Source organism: Bidens hawaiensis, unplaced genomic scaffold (genome assembly GCF_021521415.1).
Source record: "Bidens hawaiensis isolate Kalapana, Puna unplaced genomic scaffold, B.hawaiensis_p1.1 tig00022698_1, whole genome shotgun sequence".
NCBI lineage: Eukaryota > Viridiplantae > Streptophyta > Magnoliopsida > Asterales > Asteraceae > Bidens > Bidens hawaiensis.
In genome coordinates, this window is record NW_027493550.1 from 74,286 (window position 1) to 93,427 (window position 19,142).

Sequence of the window (19,142 nt, forward strand, 5' to 3'; positions counted from 1 at the left end):
ACCGGGATGCCTACTTTTCACAGGAAAGCATCTGAAGAGCCGTACTTGCACTTGAGCGAGTTTAATGCGATTTGTGCCACCGTCTTGAGTCAAGGGTTCACTGCTGATGAAGTCAAGCTAGTCGTGTTTCAGTTTAGTCTTAAAGATCTAGCGAAGCAGTGGTTTTTATCGTTACCGTCAGCAAGTATTTACATGTGGCAAGATCTGGCTCAGCAATTCTTGGACGAGTATTATACACCGCAAAGAACATCCGAGGCCTGAACCTCCATCATAAATTTTCAGCAAGGATCTGGTGAGAATTTTCATGAATCATTTACGAGGTTCAAGATGTTGTTGAGGACGTGTCCACATCATGGGATCGCGTTGTGGGAATTGATCAAAGCGTTTCATGACGGGTTGACGAATGACGATTTGCGTGATCTTCAGTCAACCACAAATGGGTCGTTTTTGACTAATGATGAGAATGAAGATTGGCAACATTTGGAAACACATGCAATGAACTCGAAAAGACAAGCTCAGTCGAATCGCATGGTAAAAAGGGCGATTGTGAAAGCTGTGGATAGTATTGAGTCGGATGATCGTATGGCTAGGTTGGAGAGAAAGTTGGATCAGTTGATGGGTGTGGGAGTGAAAGAGAAAGGCAAGTCAGGAAAGGCGTATCCAGTTTGTGAGGGCTGTGGTGGAGTAGGCCATGTAGTGGCGATATGTGGAGTTGTGATGGAAGACGAAGAAGAGGAAGAAGAGGAGGTGAACTTTTTACAGGGTGAGAAGAGGTACAACAACAATAATAATATGAATTCAAACACCTATCACCCGGGCCTCCGAACCACCTCAGCTATGGAAACCCGAACACGCAGCAAAACCCGAACTTTCAAGGAATTTCCCAAAAAGCAAATTATCAGTCAAATCAGCGTCAATATGGGAACGAGAGAGGTAGCGGTCAAAGCGGGTATAATCAAAGAGAATTGGGGGGGTTATAATAAAGTCTATCAGAAGAGTTATCAACGAGGTCAGCAAGGTTAAGGGGCATCACAAGGTCAAGGAAGTTCTTTGGGTAACAAGGAGGGGTCGATTAAGGATGTGATGAAGTTTCTAAAGCAGATGAAGAAGGACCAAGAGGCTCAGAATAAAAGCGTGAATCAGAGATTAGAGCTCCAAGAGAAAGACAATGCTGCAAGGGATAAACAAGTGAGCCAGCTTGCTGAGGAAGTGGCAAGTTTGAAGAGAAATCCGTCCAAGTTGCCGAGTGATACCTTGAAAAACCTGAGCTATCAGAGTGGTAGCTCTTCGAGTGGTAGAATGCCCATGTCAGCCAAGTAAGTACCCTTAGAAGTGGTAAGATATATAATAATGGGGTGACTCCACCACCCTTTGTTGAAGGTGTGGTGGAGGACTTGGGGGAAGATGGGAAGAGTGATGATGAGGTTGAAATTGAACCAGAAACTAAATCAAATCAAATAAATAAAAATAAAATTGAAACTAAAACTAAGACGGGAACACCAACCGCCAAGGAGACGGGTTCAACGAGTAAAACTGTTCCGTTTCCTCGGGCATGGTGAATCCCGAGACCTCATCGACACTTAGAAAGAGGGGCTCACAGCAGGAGGAAATGTGGGAAACATTTAAACAAGTAAAAATTAATTTACACCTCATAGATGCAATTAAACAAGTCCCTGCATATGCTAAATACTTAAAGGAATTGTGCACTCAAAAACGAACTCACAAGTTGCATAAACAAGTTGACTTAACTGCAAATGTGAGTTCAGTTTTGACGGGTATCCTCCCACCCAAGCTACAAGATCCGGGAATGCCGATTATACCCATTCAAGTGGGCGATTTTAAAATGACCAGGGTGTTGTTAGATCTTGGGGCTGGGGTGAGTATTTTCTCGGGAAGCTTGTATGACCAGTACGACTTTGGTCCACTTAGAAAAGCTGACACCACCGTGGTGTTGGCCGATTTGACACTCAAGCTTCCTAGGGGAATCGTGACCAATGTGATTGTGATGATAGAATATTTTTATTACCCGGTTGACTTCCTGGTTCTATACTACGTGATAGTTGACCCGAAACGGCAGCCGAATGTGATTCTCGGTCGACCCTTTTTGGCCACCGAGAATGCCTTGATTAATTATAGAACCGGGGTAGTGGACATGGCTTTTGGTAATAAGAATCTTCGACTTAATGTGTTTTCAAACGTGTCTAACCCTCTGGTGAGTGACGAATGCTTCGTGGCCGAAGTCATTGACGGGTTGAACCCTCACGAAAGTGGGGATGAGGCCACAGAGGAGTGTGCTATTTGTTGCAGGAAAATAGTTGAGCATGTCTTACAATTACCAGAAGAAGAGAAGGCAGTGGAAGTATATGCTGCGAGTATTGGAAAACCGCCATGGTCTCAACAAGTGGAGCGGTTACCCGATACCATTGATTCAAAGTTGAGACCATCATTGGAGAGTCCGCTGGCGGTTGAATTGAAGGAGCTCCTAAAACACCTAAAATAAGTGTTTCTGGGGGAAGGAGAGACTTTACCGGCCATCATCGCGGTAAATTTGGAATACGAGCAAGAGAAGGCATTGGTGGAAGTCTTGAGAGAGCATAAGGCGGCGATTGGTTGGACGATAGCAGATTTGAGAGGGATCAGCCCATCCATTGTCATGCTCAAAATCATCACCAATCCCAAGGCAAAACCCGCTCATGATGCACAAAGAAGTTTGAATCCAAATATGTGGGAGGTAGTGAAGAAGGATGGAGAATTACCAGACGTGATTACTGGTATGTTTCCTATTAATAATGTTTATGCTAGGGTTGTATTTGACTCAGGAGCCAATCAAAGTTTCATAGATTATAAGTTTTGTAGTCTATTGAAAGAACCTCTAGCTAAACTAAATAATCAATATGAAGTAGAAACGGCTAATGGGTCATTAATCAAAATATCCGAGGTATTAAATAGTTATATTACCTTAGCCGGATATGAAATGCCAGTGCAATTGTTACCTATGGAGTTAGCTGGATTTGATGTTATTTTAGGGATGGATTGGTTAGCCGCCAACCAAGCCCGAATAATATGTAACGAAAAGGCTATTGAAATTCTAACTCCAAATAAGAAAATGATTTGTATAGCTGGTGATAAAGAATCTGGTAAGATAGGAATCATTTCAAAAATAAAAGCTAATCATTGTTTGGGAAAAGGTTGTTTAGCATTCATGGCTTATGTAACCAAGGAGCCCGAGCCTAAGAAAATAGAAGAGGTTCCAATTGTTTCTGAATTCAAGGATGTATTTCCTGATGAATTGCCTGGAATTCCAACCGATCGAGAAGTTGAGTTTAGAATTGATTTAGTTCCTGGAACAACTCCAATTGCTAAATCTCCTTATAGATTAGCACCAACTGAGATAAAGGAACTGAAAAAGCAGTTGGATGAGTTATTGAAGAAAGGATTCATACGACCAAGTTCTTCACCTTGGGGAGCTCCAATATTGTTTGTTAAGAAGAAAGGCGGATCAATGAGGATGTGTATTGATTACCGAAAGTTGAATAAAGTCACGATCAAGAATCGATATCCGTTGCCAAGGATTGATGATCTTTTCGATCAATTACAAGGTGCAAGTTGTTTTTCCAAGATTGATCTTAGATTCGGGTATCATCAACTGAAGGTTCAGGAAGAAGATATATCCAAGACTGCATTCAGAACCCGATACGGACATTATGAGTTCACTGTTATGCCTTTTGGACTCACTAATGCTCCGGCAGCTTTTATGGATATGATGAACCGAATCTGCAAACCTTACTTGGATAAGTTTGTTATTGTCTTTATTGATGACATTCTTATCTATTCCAAAACAAAAGAAGAACACCAAGCTCATTTGAAAACCGTACTCGAAACATTAAGGAAAGAAAAGCTTTATGCCAAATTCTCGAAATGCGAATTCTGGTTATCCGAAGTACAATTTCTTGGGCATATTGTTAATGAGAAAGGTATTCAAGTAGATTCGGCAAAGATTGAAGCTATTACCAAATGGGAGAAACCCAAGACTCCGACTCAAGCAAGAATTTTTCTGGGGTTAGCAGGTTATTATAGAAGGTTTATCCAGAATTTTTCAAGGATAGCGGTTCCATTGACATCATTAACCCGCAAATCTGTTAAATTTGAATGGGGACCGAAGCAAGAAGAGGCATTTGAAACTCTTAAACAGAAACTGACAAACGCACCTGTCTTAACCTTGCCTGAAGGACAAGATAATTTCATTGTATATTGTGATGCTTCACATACAGGAATGGGATGTGTTTTGATGCAAGGGAAGAGGGTAATTGCTTATGCTTCACGACAATTAAAGGTTCACGAGAAAAATTACACCACTCATGATCTGGAGTTGGGAGCTATAATTTTTGCATTAAGGTTATGGCGACACTATTTATATGGTGTGAAGTTTACAATTTATACTGATCATAAAAGTCTGAAGCACATATTTGATCAGAAAGAATTGAACATGAGACAGAGGCGATGGATGGAAACGTTGAACGATTATGATTGTGAGATAGTTTACCATGAAGGTAAAGCTAATGTGGTAGCTGATGCTTTAAGTAGAAAAGAGCACGAAAAGCCAAAAAGAGTATGAGCCTTCAGGTTAGAACTCAAAATTGATTTATTAACTGAAATCAAGGAAGCTCAGAAGTTGGCATTAGAAGAAAATAACATAAAGGCTGAAAAAGAAAATGGAACAATAGTGTTGGTGCATAATGTCATTAGTTCATAGTCTAGTGTCTGTAATCGAGTCTGTAATGTTAATTATGTTTCATATGTCTTAAGCGAAGTTGTTAACAAGTTCGCCTAGGCGAACTTGTTAGTCAAGCGAAGTTATGGACAACTTCGACTGAACATGCCAGACGAAGTGTCGTGTATAAATAGTCCTAGGTTACGGCTGTTTGTGGTTAATTTTTTAGGAATCGGTAGTTCGTGTTAGTTTGTTCGAGTTGTTACGAGAGCTGTAACGTGTGTCTGTAATAGTGATATCGTATCACGTGTTTGAGTTATTATATAACGTGTGTTCGTTTCGTGTGTTTGTGTGATTCGTGTTCTATACTCGTAACGATCTACGCAGGGATTCCGCACCTGAGTAGATCGAGATATCTCGTGCGATCCATCTAGGGAGCCTACAATTGGTATCAGAGCTTTTGCTCGATTGTGTGGTTCGGGATATTCACGCGGGTGTAGAAATCGTCCCGTTTCGACTATTCGCGGGACGTGTTTTCTGTGTTTTTGAGTCAATCTTACCTCCTACCATCGTATTCAAGCCTTTGCACCGTCAAAAACCACGTAAAATCCAAATTCAGATCTGCAAAAACGTCCGTGTTCATCAGGCGAAGTTGCCGTCAGGATACGTAGGGTTTCGGCGAAGATATAAGGTTAAGCGAAGTTATCCACAACTTCGCCTACCTTCTCAAGTTCGCCTAACTCAGCGAAGTTCTCTACAACTCCGCCTACCTCCTAAGTTCGCTTACCTTAAGCGAAGTTAATCATCTGCGAAGTTCTTCAGCGAAGTTAATCAGCGGCGAAGTTAAGGCTTAAGCGAAGTTATCCGTAACTTCGCCTACAGTACTTTTCAGAAAATTTTTTGATTTTTTGATTTTTTTCGGGTTTCTTTGTTTTCGAGAAAGATGTCGTCAATTAACATCTCTGAGTTAGTAAAGATGGAAGTAGAAGCAGGGTCAGCTACTAAGGCCCCAAGGTTGCTGAAGGGAACCGATTTCGTTGCATGGAAGGATCGGTTCATACAATATGTCAAATACCAGGATGCGAAGATGTGGGTATGCATCCAGGATGGTTATATTCCACCAGTTATGGAGTATGAAGGTCGTGATCAAATCAAAAAGTATAGCAAAATGGAAGAAGAAGAGAAAAAGATGTATGAGGCCGAGAGCAAGGCTCATGCTGCTATTACTATGGCTCTTCCACAAGAGATCCTTCATACGTTTAGAAAGTATACGTCAGCAAGAGAGCTTTGGGAAGCTCTTGAGAACAGATTTGAAGGGAATGTAGGAATCCGTGCTTCAAAGATAAAATTGCTCAAAACCCAGTTCTCAGTCTTCAAGTATTTGAAGAATGAATCTTTAGATGATATTATCACTCGATATTACCATCTGATGACTGAATTGAGCAACTATTCAATTTCCTACCGAGAAGAAGAAATAGTTGAGAAGCTTCTAGATGCTCTCCCACCAAAATGGGAGATGTACACTGTGCTGATGAGGGAAGACAAAGACTTTCCCACATATGATCTAGAAACGGCAGTCAACAAGCTCAGAACCTTTGAGCTTAACATGGTCAGAAAAGAGACACCTATGGATCAGGTTCAAGATCCAGGTATGTATGGAGCTAAAGTCAACACTAGCTCAGGATCGAAGACTGAATCTGCTGCCTACTACTCGAAGGGAGAGTCGGGCGCAAATTCATCACATGAGGGGCATGTGTCAGTCAACACAAATGGTGATGTTTGCTATGTAGCAAGTGGATCGAGTGGTTCTCAACCCCAGGTAAGCAAGAGTAGTTGCTCTCCAAGTATTCCCAGCAACAACTACTCCAAGATGCCTATGAGTGTCAAGTCTGCTGAAGAGCAGTTTGGTCTCTATGCTTCTTTTATTGCTTCCTATGAGAACTACATTCAGGGGAAGATTGTTGATCCAGCTATGTTGGATGAAGATTATGACCAGATTGATGCTGATGATCTGGAAGAAATGGATCTACAATGGCAGATGGCCATGATCGTGAGAAGAGTGAAGCGGTTTATGAGAAAGACCGGAAGGAAGTTTGTCGGTGGAAGGCCAGGGTTTGACAAGACGAAGGTAAGATGCTACAATTGTCAGCAAAACGGTCACTTTGCAAAGGAATGCAGGAATGAGCGTGTGGAACGAAGTCAGGGCAGGTCTACACAGCAAAGCGGGGGTTCTAAAGATTATAGTGCAATGATTTCCAGAGGAGATGATGAATACAACTGGAACTTGCATTCTGAAGAAACTTTCGAACAGGCCAATTTGGCGAAGGTTGAAACTGAAGGAAATGAGAAGGTTACCGGAGAAGAAAAAGCTTTTATGGCAGATGTTAAAGACCAGCTCTCCGAGGTATGTTCTAAACCTACTTGTTCTAAATGCGAAAACTTGTCTGAGCAATTAGCTACTATAACTGATCAGTATGTTAGTTTGGATGCTGAGTTTAAAACTTTAAAAGAAGATCATCATTATACTAAAACAAGAGAAAATAGTTATAAAGTAAAGATAAAAGCTTGTGAAAAAGATATTAAAAGTCTAAAAGCAAAACTTGCTGAAAAAATTGAAGTGATTGATCTAAGCTATGAAGTTTTGGAAGAAAAAACCAAACTAATCGCTGATAGAGAAAAACAGATTGCTGATCACCAGGTGAAAGTGGCGGAATTGAATAGAAAACTTGAGCAGTTCAGAAATTCCTCTGCTATTCTTGATCACCTTGTTAGTGATCAAGGTTCCTCTGCTAAGAGAGGAGGAATCGGTTATCATGAGGTTCCACCACCTTATAATCACAATTACACTTTTAACCCTAGTGTTCAGAAATCTGTTGACTTTGAGGTTGCTCAGACAGTACCAGTTAAAGTAACTTGTAAAGAACCAAATGTTAGTGGAGGCGAAACAAGTTCGCCTGTTTCAAGTGTTCAAATTTCTGATCCAAGTCCAGTCTCATCGGATTCGGATAAGTCATCCGAGTCTGGTAAGGCAAAAGAGGAGGTGGTATTACCCAATGGTGGAGAGAAAGATAAGACGAATAAAAAGAGTACTCCACTAAACCCGTACGTCCCACCATATGTGAGACGAACGGGCGGTAATAAAGCCTCGACATCTAAAACACCGGTTGATAAAAAAGTTGAGCATAGGTGTTGTTTTAGGTGTAATCAATTAGGACATCTTGTTGCAGATTGCCCTCTGAAGCAGCGATTCAGAGGTGTGAGGCCTAATAAAACTGAGAATAAGCCTAATAGTAATTATCATACTGCTAAAAATGAAAACCATTCAAAATTCAAAAATGTGACTAATTCAGGTTTTCATAGAAACAAATCTCAGTTTTACACTGCTAATAACCAAACCACAAGCTATAATTCTTTCAATTCACAAAGGTTTGGAAGGCCTCACAATCAATCTACAAGGAGGTATCCTAATAGGACTTATAGGAATTATCCAGATACTAACTTTGGAAAGCCAAAGTTTGGGATGTATAGATCCAAGACCAATTGGTCTTGGGTCCCTAGATTCTAATCTTTTGCTTTATCGTGCAGGAACAGTTGAACAGGGCTGCCAATAATCTTTGGGTTGTGGATAGCGGCTGTTCCCGGCACATGACGGGTAACAAAAACTTGTTACACGATTTGAAACCTGTTCAAGGAGGGGGAGTGAGCTTTGCAGGTGAAAGTGGAGGAAAGATTACAGGAATGGGAACGGTGTTTAACGGGAAGATGACATTAGAAAAAGTAAACTTTGTCGAAGAATTGAAGCACAATCTGCTGAGTGTGTCGCAGATTTGTGATAAGGAGTACACCGTACACTTCACAAAGAATGAAGCAATTGTGTTACATCCTGGTTTTCAGATTCCAGAGGAGTGGATTGTGATGAAGGCTCTACGTGAGAGGAATACGTACATTATGGATATGAGGTCGACTGAAATGGCCACGGAAGATTCATGCCTTATGACAAAAGCGAGCGAATCGGAGTCCGAATTGTGGCATAGGAGAATGGGGCACACTCATCTTCGGAAGATGAACCACATTGTCAAGAATGGACTTGTGCTGGGCGTTCCATTGAAAAGTTTCAATTTTGAAGACAAATGTCTACCGTGCAAGAAGGGAAGGCAGTACAAGAAATCCCATCTCACCAAGAAAGTCAATTCAATTGCCAGTACCCTAGAATTACACAGATTCTGATTATGGAGGGTGCAATCAGAGTCGGAAGTCAACAACTGGTGGATGTCAGTTTCTTGGTGGCAGATTGGTGTCGTGGCAATGCAAGAAGCAGACTTCAGTCGCAATTTCAACCTGTGAAGCAGAATACATGGCAGCATCCAACTGCTGCTCCCAGGTTCTTTGGATTCAACAACAGTTGCGCGACTATGGTCTGAATTTCTTACTTACTCCTATTTGCATTGACAACACAGCTGCTATCTCAGTAACTAACAATCCCGTGAAGCACAGTAAAACTAAACATATTGACATACGTCATCATTTTATACGGGATTGTGCTGAGAAGAAACTGATTGTGCTTGAAAAGGTGGATACGCTTGATAATTTCGCTGATTTATATACTAAAGCGTTTGACAAAACAAGATTTCAAAACCTTATTGAGCTGAATGGGATGATCAATCCCGAGTAACCATGCTTTTTATGTTCGTTTAAAAAAAAAAAAAACGTCACTATCGCTTAGAATTATGTCGGTTGCCTCAGTTTGAAGGACATGTCTTAGGATATGTTTGGTCCTCATTTCTACTTGTAGAATATGCGGATAGCCATTAACCAGATGACTGAAAGTGACCGGGGCGGTTTATGATGTGTTTTCATTCTTTCACTTAAAATTAGTCGATCATACTTAGTTAGAAGGACACATACTAGTATGTGGTCGGTCCAGCTGATCCATTGGACCTTCGGGATAGCCGTTTACCTGAAGACTTTGTTTTGGTTGGGGCGATTGATGTTAAAATTTTTTCTTTTTGGGAAATGAAATTATTTTTCAAGTCTACTACTTCGTAAGAAGTTACTTTACTATGTTTAACAGAAAATTGATCCAACCTTGGAAAATGATAGATATACTGCTTTTGTGTGCTTAACTAGTGAAGTTATTAGGCTTAAAAGGCTTTAGAACAGTCATTGTATGTCATGGTAGCTTTTTATGGTGCGTAAAAGTAGATGTGATACAAACTAAATCTACTCGATTTTACGTTTAAACTCCTTAAGAGTTTTGCTTGTCTTCATATATATCTTTCCGAATGATAGGCAGAAAAGCGATTACCCAGTCATACACGAGCCCGTGAGTGTTCTGATTCCCGTGAAGATAGCGTTTCAAGAAACTGCAGTGATCCAGATTCGGGACTTGCAGTTGTTTACTACTCTGAAGTCTATGTAAATGTTTATCGTTAAAAAAAAAATAAAAAAAATAAAAAATAAAAAAAAATACCTTATGAGTTATTGAAACATTTTAGAGCTAACAATGTCAAGACTTCTCAATCATGAAGTACGAAAGAGAGCGGGAAGCAGATGAAGAGTACTTACAAACTTAATCAGACACTATGGGTCGAGGTCAATTCGGGGTGACTTGGGGAAAGCCAAATACGCTTTGAGAATAGATAGGAGGCATCATAATCTCTGAGTTGTTGCCCACTTAAATTTTGAGGCATAATTGAACCTAACTCGTATCACAGAAATGATGAAAACCATTTTAAGTTATTTACCTGCCTACAACCTGTTTCTTTATGTCATAATACAGCTAAACACGAATCTATGTGACAGTCACGTAATTAGTATGATTCCTGTTCGGATCTTTTCTAAAACGTAGTAGTCCCTTGTAAAGACTGAAATTTGATCCCTTAAACTTTAGTTGTTAAAAGTTTTCTTTTTATGTAGTTGTATTCTTTTCTATCTGGTTACTTGGACTTGATCGTGTCATTTAATTCTCAAAGGGAAGTTTTAAAAGTTAATTGAAAAATGTTCAAATTATAAGGTTTGATTTTGTAAATATAGGCGAAGTTGTTAAACAGCGAACTTGTGAATAACTTCGCCTAGGCGAAGTTAACCGTAACTTCGCCTGTATAACATCGTCCCTATATAAGGATTTTCAAAGGTCAAACTGTTCATATTTTTCAAAATCAGCGAACTTGTCTCCTAAAACCCTAAGCGAACTTCTCGATAACTTTCGCGAAGTTATCTGTCGATTCATCTTTGTTATCTTTCTTCGATTTCAATCAGTATTCAAGGTGTGTTTGGGTTCTTATATCTGATAATCGATGTTCATGTTGTTAATCCTAGGTTGTTTCGACAACCGGTTAATAACCTCGGACGATCGATCCTTAAACCCGATTTCAAAACTTGTCTTCACGTGGTCATGTACAACCTGGTCATCTAGTTATCCTTAAAATCTTGTGTTTAAGAGTCCTAAATCTTCACATTAACCAGAAACATCAAGTTTTCGAAAGTTTGAAACGACCTTACTGTCGTCGATTCAGATTCAGGCGAACTTAGGGTTTGGGCGAAGTTATCCGTAACTTCGCCTGAGGCTTAACTTCGCCTGAGGCGATGTTGTGGTGAGGCGAAGTTATCATTAACTTCGCCTGGACCTTTTTACTTATTAGTTATTAGACGAACTTAAAGATGAAGCGAAGTTGTTCCCAACTTCGCCTATACAGATTTTATCACAACTTCGCTCATGGTAACAAGCGAACTTGTGTTATGCCTTAACGTTTATCTAACTTGGTTCGTTTGTTGCAGATATGGCTGCTGTTGCTGGTGCTGGAGGTGCTGGTGGCGATGACGGGGGAGATAACCAGAGACAATTCTTCCCTGGGCACAACATGTACATTACCTTAGACCCAGATGCGAGTGGTGTGGAGGATTACATCGAGATTATTACATTCCTCCTTCGCTCGCGGATATTCCACGCGATCACAACTACTCTGCCGATATCCTTACCCAATATTGAGGATTTTTGGCAGACGGTGGAATACGATTACCGCGTTGAGCCCCCGGTTATGCGAGCAACCGTCAACAATCAAGAAGTTCAGTTCTCGTCTGAACAAATTCGGGTGGCTTTATGTTTTGGAGAGGAGACTAGGGATGACCCTACAGAGTTCGTTGCTCCGTTCCGCGATGGAGCATTTCTACGAATGGGCTATTCTGGTCCATTGGGCGATACACAACGGAGGAAGGGTTTCCTACTTGATCAGTGGCGCTTCCTCATGCACGTAATGATTGTCTGCATATCTGGGAGGAAGGCGGGTACTGATGGTATGGGTGCGACCATGCAGTCAGCAATGACTGCTCTGACTTATAACAAACGTTATAGCTTTAGTCAGATGGTCTTTTATGAGATCGATAGACAGAGGAGAGCGATGGCTCGTGAAAGGTTCATCATGTATCCAAGATTCATTAAGATGATCTTGAATCATGTTGCTCCCACGTTGCCTCAACGACGTCCAATAAGATACGTGGAGAGTGTGAGCAAACGTATCTTCGCTCAATGCCGAACATCCAGCGCGAGGAGCAAGCCTGAACTGCGTCCAAGGCATACTCCACTCTTTGGGTACTTAATAAACCCGGGGTATGTGCCAGCTCGTGGGGATGAGTTTAGAGACCCGGCACCACAACAGGCAGGAGCATCTCAAGCTATACGTGCTGCTCCTGTTGTGTCACCGGAGGAGGAAGTGGACCTTGATGCAGAATTCGGAGGTCAAGGATTCTTCAATATGGACCGAGTTGATCCTCAAGAAGATGTACAGGTCTCGGTAGCACAAGTTTCGAGGATGGATGTTACTAGAGCAGCTACGACGGTGGCTGACTCAGATCTTGATGATGTTATGGATGAGGCGAGAAGGATGTTGGTGACTCAAGAGAGGACGTTTGGGAAGAGAAAGAGGACAGATGATGATAGTGAGTCAGAAGAAGAAGAGGATATTCACAAGTTGATTAGACGTTCAAGACGGGAAAGGACAGGTGCAGGTATGGGAGCTGGAGAGACTTCAAGAGTTGTACGTTTCGCTCCGCCCGCACTGTCAGGTATGTCGATTGTTCCTACATCACTACAGGTCACAAGTTTAAGCGCCACCGATGTACCCGTGGTGGCTACAACATCATCTGTTGGCCTCCCGTCTATCACACTCCAGCTGACGACTCCAGATATCGTATCGTTGCCGCCTCCAACGCTTACTCCGTCGGAGGTAGTTGCACAATTTGTTGAGTCGACAGTCGTTGCAACTGCAGGGTTGTCGGTCACGATACCACCTGCGGTTACGTCCACAGCTACTTCTGATGTCCCGGTTTCATCGGAAATCCCTCCTCAGTACACTCACGATTTATCGCATATGAGGTTCGATTTCGATGCAACCCTATCAGACTCGGAAAGAATAGCCGCACTGGAACGGGTCGTGGCAGAGTAGTCAAGGGTGAATCTTATCCAGACCCAGGCTATTCAGCGCCTAGTAGCAGAAAATCAACTACAGTCGTCCCTCCTGGTTGAACATGGGAAAATTATAGATGCTATGAAGGAGTTCTTGGCATCTCAGGGGGAGATGAGCTGTAAAGGCGACGAGCTCAGGACAAAGAAGAGGAATGACAGAGACGATGATCCCAATGCATCGAAAGGTGCAGGTGGTGAGTTGCCAAGAACTACTCAAGCTCTTGGGACTTCCACAGCTCAGGGGGAGTCTGCAAGCGCAGCTGGCGGTTCTGGTGGTGATGAGGTGGTGATGGTTGATGACGAGGAGATGGGAGATGATGTGATCGATGCCTTGAAGGAATTAGATGATGATATGTTGGATGATGAGTTTATGTGTGAAGATGATGTTCTACCAATTTAGGAGATTGAAAAGATTGGTGCTGAAATAGTGATTGAAGATGATGTTGAAGAGGGTGAAATAGTTGAGGAGAATGTTGAACACGAGATCCCTGAAGTTGAAAAGTCAGATGTATGTCAAGACACAGCAGGTGATGATACAGAATGGGAGGAGCAGCCTAGATGGAAGGAAGGCTATGCTCATTGGTTTATCAAAACTAAGAAGCCTGCTGTTCCAACCATGTTCAAGAAAAGTTATAATATCAAAGGCTATGCTGAATCAAAGAAAGAAATTATCTGTTGGCAATATGATGAACAGTTAAAAGTGTTAGTGGTGAAAAGATATGATGGGATCCAATACTTTAAGAGGACGTTGAGATCTCTCAATACATTGCCTGAATGTGAGGTGAAGGATTTGGCTAGATTGGGGTTGATTAATAGAAGTGACGACAACATGGCCAGAGTTATTGGGAAGATCATGTGGAAAGAAAGTATTAAAGAAAAGAAGTTTTAGTTATTAAAGCCACAGAAGGGAAAGCTAGTGGAAGATAAAGAAAGAGGAATGAGAGCAGATGGCAAGCCTTGGATGGTAATGAAGTACAAACCGATTCGGTGTCTTAAAGATGTGCCGATGAAGACAATGCCCAAGGATGTGTTGAAGAACCTTAAATGGTGGTATGTTGATTGCCAGACTGCTGAAGCCGTGATGGAAGACGAAGACGAACAAGAAGTGGTAAGAGTGTATGATCCGATGCATCTTGTTAATTTATCGAAAGCTGATCTGCAGGTGTTAAATGAAAAGAAGATATTTTATATTCCTGCTTGGAAAGACGAAGCGAGTAGTCACGGTATGTGTGAGAGAAGGAGTACATGCATGAAGACAAAGAGATTGAAGGTTACAAGACACGTGCTTGAAGATCATGACATGAAGCTACTGCCAAGGGGGAGTCTGTTGGTGCATAATGTCAGTAGTTCATAGTCTAGTGTCTGTAATCGAGTCTGTAATGTTAATTATGTTTTATATATGTCTTAAGCGAAGTTGTTAACAAGTTCGCCCAGGCGAACTTGTTAGTCAAGCGAAGTTATGGACAACTTCGCCTGAACATGCCAGGCGAAGTTGTCGTGTATAAATAGTCCTAGGTTACGGCTGTTTGTAATTAATTGTTGAGGAATCGGTAGTTCGTGTTAGTTTGTTCGAGTTGTTACGAGAGCTGTAACGTGTGTCTGTAATAGTGATATCGTATCACGTGTTTGAGTTATTATATAATGTGTGTTCGTTTCGTGTGTTCGTGTGATTCGTGTTCTATACTCGTAACGATCTACGCAGGGATTCCGCACCTGAGTAGATCGAGATATCTCGTGCGATCCATCCAGGGAGCCTACAAATAGATCAATTAGTCAAGGGTGACGACGATATACTCAGATTAGGGAAAAGAATCTGGATACCAATGATAGGGAGCTTGCGAGAGAAAATATTAGAAGAAGCTCACAAATCCAGGTATATGATGCATCCAGGTAGTGATAAGATGTATCATAATCTCAAGGATGATTACTGGTGGATTGGAATGAAGAAAGAAATTGCTCTGTATGTGGCAAAATGTTTGACATGTTCAAAGGTTAAAGCCGAGCATCAAAGCCATTAGGTTTGTTAACACAACCCGAGATCCCGATTTGGAAATGGGATATGATAACCATGGACTTTATTATGAAGTTACCAAAAACCAATCGCCAAAATGATGCAATTTGGGTTATTGTTGACCGATTGACAAAGTCGGCTCATTTCATTCCAATGCAAGAATCTTATAGCATGGATAAATTGGCACGATTATACGTTGAGAATATTGTATCTTTACATGGTGTGCCATTGTCTATCATTTCAGATAGAGATAGTAGATTCACTTCAAAATATTGGGCAAGTTTTCAGAGAGCTATGGGGACGCAATTAAATTTAAGTACTGCTTATCATCCGCAAACAGATGGTCAAAGTGAACGTACTATCCAAACCTTAGAAGATATGCTTCGCGCTTGTGTTATAGATCTAGGTGGAAGTTGGGATACTCACCGAGCGTTGATGGAATTTTCGTATAATAATAGCTATCACACAAGTATACAAATGGCTCCATACGAAGCACTATACGGACGAAAATGTAGAACACCTGTATGGTGGTCTGGATTGGTGATAATCAGTTATCAGGTCCCGAGATTGTTCAAAGAACAACTGACCAAGTAATACAAATCCGAGAAAGGTTGAAAGCAGCACGTGATAGACAGAAGAGTTATGCTGATGTAAGACGAAAACCGTTAGAATTTAAAGAAAAAGACAAAGTGTTGCTCAAAGTATCACCTCGGAAAGGTGTGGTTCGTTTTGGAAAGAAAGGGAAGTTAAGTTTTCGTTTTGTTGGACCATTTAAAATTATTGAAAGAATAGGTCCTGTAGCTTACTGACTTGAGTTACCCGAAGAAATGCAAGGAATCCATGATGTGTTTCATGTATCAAATCTACGAAAATGTTTAGCTGATGAGACACTTGCTATGCCTCTAAGGGATGTACAAGTGAATGAGAAACTCAAGTTTGTAGAGAAGCCGATACAGATTGAAGATAGTCAAATTAAGTTTTTAAAACGCAAAAGGTTGAAATTGGTCAAAGTAAGATGGAATTCCCAACGTGGTCCAAAATTCACTTGGGAACTTGAGTCCGAGATGAAACGAAAATATCCACATCTCTTTGCATAAATCTCGAGGACGAGATTTTCCTAAAGGTGGGGAGGATGTAACACCGTGAAAATACCCCATCTAGTTTTGGGCCAAAAATGTCAAGATTAGAAGTTAAAGGGCTAAAAATGTCAAATCCAGAATTTAGAAGGACTGAAAATGAAATTCTGCACCTTCGTGTATCGCGAAAATACAAAGAAGGAACATCTTCGCGTATCGTGAAGATGCTGGCACACATTTCAACGTTATCCAGTGACGTGGTGACACGTGGCAGCCTGGGGTTGACATGCAGAATTGCGGCGCCGACTTAAGCAACTTCGCGTATCGCGAAGATGCTCAGGCAAACATCTTCGCGTATCACAAAGATGCACAAAAACGGGTATAAATAGGGCAGCCACGAGCTCAGTCGTTTTCATCCCATTTTCACACTTTTCTCACACACATAACCTAGGGAGTCATGCCAAGAGAGTTCTGGTGGTTACGTGGCTGTTCTAGCAAAGAATCGGGTGTTGTTACGCTGCCGAACGAGCTGTTAATCTTGAAAACAAAGTGCAAGTCGAAGTGCTGCTGATTTCTTAAGTTCTTAAAGTCTCGTCAAGCCAATTAAGGTAGGATTAAGATTAAGTTACTTTATTAGTTACTTTAAATACATAAGATATAGCTTGGTTGAGGGTATAGTCGTTAAACTGTAATTATTTTCCAAGTAATGTTTTATAAAGCAAAGACGTTGCTTCCACGTGAAGTAATGTTATCAAAACTATTATTTTGACGGGCATGTAGTAACTGGAAGGGGGTATCATTAGTAGACTCTTCTTGCCTAAGGAAAGCAATTCGTACAAATCCCAATCAACCGCGGGACCCTCCGTTTGCTTACCTGGAGAAGTTTGCCAACGTGATATCCTTTATTAGGCCAAAGCGTGCTATTCCGAACGTCATAAGTAAATTCAAAGTATTTTCATAAAACGACTATAACTATACTAAGGTTAGGTCAGACTTAAGAGTCTGCTGATCAGACCTCGAGTCTGCTGAACTGAATCAGACTTCAAGTCTGCAGATCTGACCTCGAGTCTGCTGAAACTGTAACAGACTTAAAGTCTGCTGAATAATACCAAATAGGTACTTATGCATACCTATTATGAATATAGGTTAATAGCATACTGAAGCCAAGGAGGTTGATATTTCCTACTGATAATATAAGGTGAACACGTTAACCTTTTTACTGTCCGAACTGATTTTACTCTTGTAATAGACTGGTTGTTTATTACAAAGAGTCTGATAAATGATTGCATGAGATATAATCTCAAAAATCGTTATAATACAAAATAGATAATAAAAAGCAACTCAGACCGAATACACATGTGTCTGGATCCAAACATAACTGATAATTGGCATACAAAACCAAGTCAGTCATAACCGGTACTCCAACAGGGTTATATAGCCTAGGGGAAAGTTGTCTCCGAACAGGGGCTATATACTCGGGGAACCTTTAAATTGTGTGTGTAGGGCAGTGGTACAAATCCCGGGAATGGACAGGCATTCCTGCTGAGTTTGTGAAACAGAAAACTATGTTTGTATTTAACGACTGTTATAAATGTTTTATCGAGTCAACGTTTCACCAGCATATAGCTGATGTGTTTTTTTTCACCCTTGCAGGTAACTAGGTGATAATAGATGATATACAAGGATTGGAGTCATAGAAGATCGCTCGAGATGGCTCATTTTTTGAATATTACAAATCCTTGTGTTATTAATATCACTATTTTGTAAAACTGAAACTCGGGTGTTTAATTCCCGAGTAATTTTCATGTAAATTAATATTTTAATATTTAAAGACTTTCGCTAAAATAAACCCGCTACTCTGATATATTTACAAAACAGGTACCAACTGATGGTCACACTTCTAGGCCCTGAATTGGGGTGTGACATTTACCACCGCCTACTAATATAAAAGGGATAAGGGCATTTTTGGGTCATGTTGGTTTTTACCGACGGTTCATTAAAAATTTTAGTATCATTTCTAAACCGTTATGTAACTTGTTATTAAAAGATGTGCCATTTGTTTTTACTGAGGAGTGTCTTAATGCATTTAATGTACTAAAAAACAAATTGGTTGAAGCCCCGGTCTTGTTGTCACCTGATTGGTCACTTCCATTTGAAATCATGCGTGACGCAAGTGACTACGCTGTCGGGGCTGTGTTGGGTCAACGGGTGGATAAGAAGCCCGTTGCCATATACTATGCAAGCAAAACCCATTCTGATGCTCAAAGTAATTATACCACTACGGAAAAGGAGTTGCTCGCGGTAGTGTATGCACTTGATAAGTTTCGATCTTACATTTGGGGGAGCAAAGTAATTGTTTTTTCAGATCACAGCGCGGTCAAGTATTTGATGGAGAAGAAGGACGCGAAGCTACGCTTGATCAGGTGGATTTTATTGCTCCAAGAGTTTGATGTGGAGATCCGCAACAAGAAAGGAAGCGAAAATGTGGTAGCGGAACATTTGTCGAGACTCGTGGGACAAGAAAAAGAGGAGAAAGACGAGAGGGCTATCAATGAGTCTTTCCCGGATGAGCAATTGTTCTCTTTTTCAACCTTGCCATGGTATGCTGTCATTATTAATTTTCTTGTTGCATATACAATTCCGGAGTTTTGGCTAAAGAAGAAGAAGCAACACTTTCTCTCACAGGCGAAGCACTATGCATGGGAAGATCCGGATTTGTACAAAGTTGGAGCGGATCAAGTAATGAGGAGATGCGGAGCGTTTTGTATCATGCCCACTCTTCACCTTGTGGAGGCCATTTTAGCGGCTAGAAGACGGGGCATCGAGTGCTTGCATGCGGATTCTATTGGCCGACCATATTCAAGGATGCAGCGGCTTTCGTGA

At 41.1% G+C, this 19,142-nt stretch overlaps 1 protein-coding gene across 1 annotated transcript; it reads left to right on the forward strand.

Moving 5' to 3' along the window:
- The first annotated feature begins 2,653 nt into the window (after positions 1-2,653).
- Positions 2,654-19,142, forward strand: LOC143566144 (uncharacterized). Its single transcript, XM_077052916.1, has 2 exons — positions 2,654-3,449; positions 18,307-19,142. The coding sequence occupies exons 1-2, from the start codon at positions 2,654-2,656 to the stop codon at positions 19,140-19,142; spliced, it is 1,632 nt and encodes a 543-aa protein (XP_076909031.1).